The sequence below is a fragment of the Glossina fuscipes genome, unplaced genomic scaffold (genome assembly GCF_014805625.2).
Source record: "Glossina fuscipes isolate IAEA_lab_2018 unplaced genomic scaffold, Yale_Gfus_2 60818, whole genome shotgun sequence".
Classification (NCBI taxonomy): Eukaryota; Metazoa; Arthropoda; class Insecta; order Diptera; family Glossinidae; genus Glossina; species Glossina fuscipes.
In genome coordinates, this window is record NW_024003113.1 from 1 (window position 1) to 3,988 (window position 3,988).

General features: G+C 35.1%; 1 protein-coding gene across 1 annotated transcript; it reads right to left on the bottom strand.

Annotated features, from left to right (window-relative positions):
- Window positions 1-3,016: 3,016 nt before the first annotated feature.
- Window positions 3,017-3,800, bottom strand: LOC119643444 (probable RNA helicase armi). Its single transcript, XM_038042788.1, has 3 exons — window positions 3,610-3,800; window positions 3,376-3,537; window positions 3,017-3,310 (listed from the first exon to the last, which is right to left on the bottom strand). The coding sequence occupies exons 2-3, from the start codon at window positions 3,526-3,528 to the stop codon at window positions 3,017-3,019; spliced, it is 447 nt and encodes a 148-aa protein (XP_037898716.1). The 5' UTR covers window positions 3,529-3,537; window positions 3,610-3,800.
- Between the last annotated feature and the right edge of the window lie 188 nt (window positions 3,801-3,988).

Sequence of the window (3,988 nt, forward strand, 5' to 3'; positions counted from 1 at the left end):
TTTTTTTGCAGGCGAATCAAATCTTTTGGCTTCTTCGTCGTTTTATCTTGTATAACCTTTGAATAATTCCTTGAAAGATGTCGCGGAAATAATGCGTATACGAGTAGCTCAAGTTCTAGGCATATTATGGACTGATCAAGAATTTGACGCTAATGTTAAAGAATACTTGGAGGCTTTATCACAACATCCATTGGAACATAAGCATGGTTGGCTTGTACTTCTTAGCCATGCCTTGAGTAAAAAAATTGGGATATCTCATCATACAACGTCAAACAAAGAATTTCGCTGAATGGCAAAATTTTGTAGACGCTGTGAAGGTTATGGGTAAATTTTTGAATACAGTAATTTTTTGTGAAACTCATTATTAGAAAGTATTGCTTCCATTCCAGAATCGGTGGCTTTTAGTCTGACACCAGACCAGCAATCAAAAAGTGGAAAGTATTTGGAATTTTCCGATGGATGGAAAAAGTTCAAGTTATGCGATATGATTTTTCAAGGATATATATATTTTTTTTAATAACTTTAGCCATGCATAGATCACTTATAATAATAAGAAAGAGATAATCTTGGGTGCGGAATTAACACCAAGAAGACATGAAGACTTATAAACGCTAAATGTATATATACATAAACAGCACAACGGCTTACTTGGCAACAAACATTATGGTTATAGAAAAATTAAACGAAACAACTTCTGTCCGTTGGAGCTTCAGTGTACAGCAACCATCGGCACCATAAGTTTCGTATATGAAGTGTTGGATTTTCACACATTTGTTTTGGTTTTCATTTCTGCTGGCAAGTGTTCTTTCAATCCACAACACTCGTTACTTTATCTTGTTACGGAGGCAAAATGTTAACTAAATCTTTATTTAGTTAAACGGATCAAGTCAAGAAATTTATATACTTTAGTTGTTCGTGCGTACCATACGCGGGAGTAAATAGAAGTCTTTCTTAAAGTGAAAAATCTCTTCAAGATAAATTTTTAGCTGCCAATCGAACGGATGATATATACATCAGACAAACAGCCGGAGTTTTAACTTTCCCTGAAGCTTTCCTGAGCTTAACTTCGGGAAAGCATTTAATCTATCTGATATAAGGCATACAATTGATACGATACGCTTAATGCTTAGTCCATTAACGCCCACTTTTTGATTGAAATTGGTTAAAAATATTGTTTTTCTACTCGTTAATACAACGACAAAAACTTTCATACTTCATAACTGATCCTGCAACACTTGCACACAAATTGAAAGTAGTGATCAGGAGTAAATGCTGTACAGCACCGAAATTTGGTTCTTTTACCTAAATACTTGCAATATGCTGAAAGAAACTTCGGAGAACCTATAAAATGTGCACGTATTATTGATTAGCACCAGATTTCGAATCCATCTTGCCATGTTTATCTGTCCTACACTGCTTCAAATTTGGCAGAAACACTGAAAACTGCTACCTGCAGTTTGGTGCTGAAAATGGGCCAAATCGGTCAAAGGCCATGGCCACCAGACAAAGAGTAGACCAGAGTGTGAATATCTCTGTTTAAATCCCATATAAGCTGCAATAGATATTCGCACGTTCTATTTTAAAATATAGATGACGGATATTAAGATTTCGGGTAAACCTCAATATAATTTTGTAATCTGCCGTTATTATAAAAGAAATTTAGAATGAAATTAATTTATTTAATGCAAACGAATTTGGAAATGCGTTTAGCGTTAAAGAAGATATATAGCTGCGTAGATTAAAGTTGCTTACTAATGCAACTGACCTCTATAACCACTTTATAAAATTTATGTAAACCCGTATTTCAAAAGATTTCCGCAACTTTTTTTTAACAAAGAGTATGGAAAAATTTTTCAATACAAACTTTTATAGAGAAAGCTAAGAACAGCAAGCTATTTGCACTTATTTCTGTAGTTTCGTTGTGTTCGTTTCTATTTAAATTTTCCATTTTACTTCTTTTTATTTCATTTTTATTTATTTTCCAAATGTCCTTATTAGCACCACTGTCTCTTTTAGCAACCTTCGCCCGGTTTATATATAGCCACTCGCCACAATCAAAATTATACGATACCGGCCATGTCAATTGGGAAACTATCGTTGATAAAGGCATTAACGTTTGCTGCCAATTCATGCCTTCTCCGATTTCAACATTGTCAGCAAATAAAGTTAAAGCGGTAAGCAAGCTTTTGGCATTTAAAAATACTTGCAACAAAGTGGCAGTGTCACGTTTACCACCATTGCCATATATACGACCCGAACCAGTGGTTAGTTGTAAAAGATTTAACCTTTGCATAGCATCGTCTACAGACGTAGCCAAGACGTAGTAGGAGTGCAGGAATGTTATTATGTCCGGCATAAATTGTGTTGTCAAAGTTTTCAATACCTCCAGAGGTGCGTACTGATAAGAATTTGTTGTAGTAGAAGCCAATTTCGACATAACGCAAAGCGAATTAAAGCATTTTGTCGAACTGTTTCCGATAGAACAGATAATCCAATTTTCATGTTCCTGAAACGAAGGACTTCTAAATGAACGTTCTCCTTCAATGGTCAGAGCAAAATGTACCCTTACTGCTGCTAGTTCACAGAAATAATTTCCACATAAATTTAGCATACGAATAAATTTCATACTCTGAAGTTTTTAAGTGGAACAGATTTGCTCAATGCGATTATCATTTAAGAAGACATATTGCAATTTACTCATTTACATTTATATATGACGTTCATCATTTCGCTTCTGCAACAATATCAATATGTGCCGACAAAATATTAAATTAATAGTTTTCAGCATCATTTGTCGTTTATTCGGATCTACTGCAGAACGCTCGCTAGCAAAACAAATTTTCGCAGAGTAACAAGAAGAAGACCTGTACATACAAACTTAATCGTTGTTCGTTTGAATCCATATTTAAAAAATATATTAACTTTCATGAGAAAATGGAAAAATAGTCTTATTTTTATTTATGAATTATTGTTGTTAATTAAAAAATGAAAAATGGATATTAAGGCCAAAAGTAATTTAATTATCTTGAGTATTAACTGTTCCTTCGGCTAGTGTTGGTGGGTCAGACAACGTTGCCGGCAAATGACCGAGGTAGGCATCATTATCGATGCCGTAATTTATGATCATGCGCCAATGAGGATCCAAAAAGAGTATGTCGGGGTTGCCGTATATCATAAGCAAACAACGAGGCCGAGAAATTGCGAGTTTGGTTGATCTTTCATTTCGTATGAATCCTAATCCATGATGCATATCGTCACATATATGCTCCTTGCTTGATCTCACTCCTGAGATTAATATTATTTCGCGTTCCTAAAAACAACCAAGCGAAATCAACATTAGTATTAATTCAAACTGTAATTTTACGAAGGTTATACCTGTCCTTGGAACTCCTCCACAATACCAATTTTAGGCATCGCTACGTCGGCATCATCAAAAAGATTTCGCAAATGTTTAGCTTGTTTTATGAACGGTGTTATAATGCCAATCGATTCAGCTTTAATGTTATTACGATACAATTTGGCCGTCATTAGAAAGACCTTGAAAAATGAAATACATTTTTTAAAATACTAGATAGAAGGGATTGTACTTTTAAACTAAAGAGAACTTACTTCCTTCGCTTCGTAATGATTATACCACGATGGCGAGTCCTTTTTCTGCAGATTTGTAGAACGTATTCCGCGGAAGAAGATGCCATGTGTTTTGGGTCGATTTGGGGATTGCGGCAGTAAATCGTCAAGTTGCTACAGCATTGCAGCTTCCCAAGAATTTTCTTCTCTTATCATTGGTTTTGCATTTTAGAACAGTCCATTATAAACATTCACTATAGAGGGCAACGGTAATTGTAGAGTAAATTTGTACCCAGGCGAGGGTCAAAACCACATATAAGGGGAAAACTATCAACGTCTCGTAAGTATGCAGCACGCGAAAGAATTCTCTCCAAAAATGATGTGGATAAACCGCGTCCACGAGCATATTTGTTTATAACGA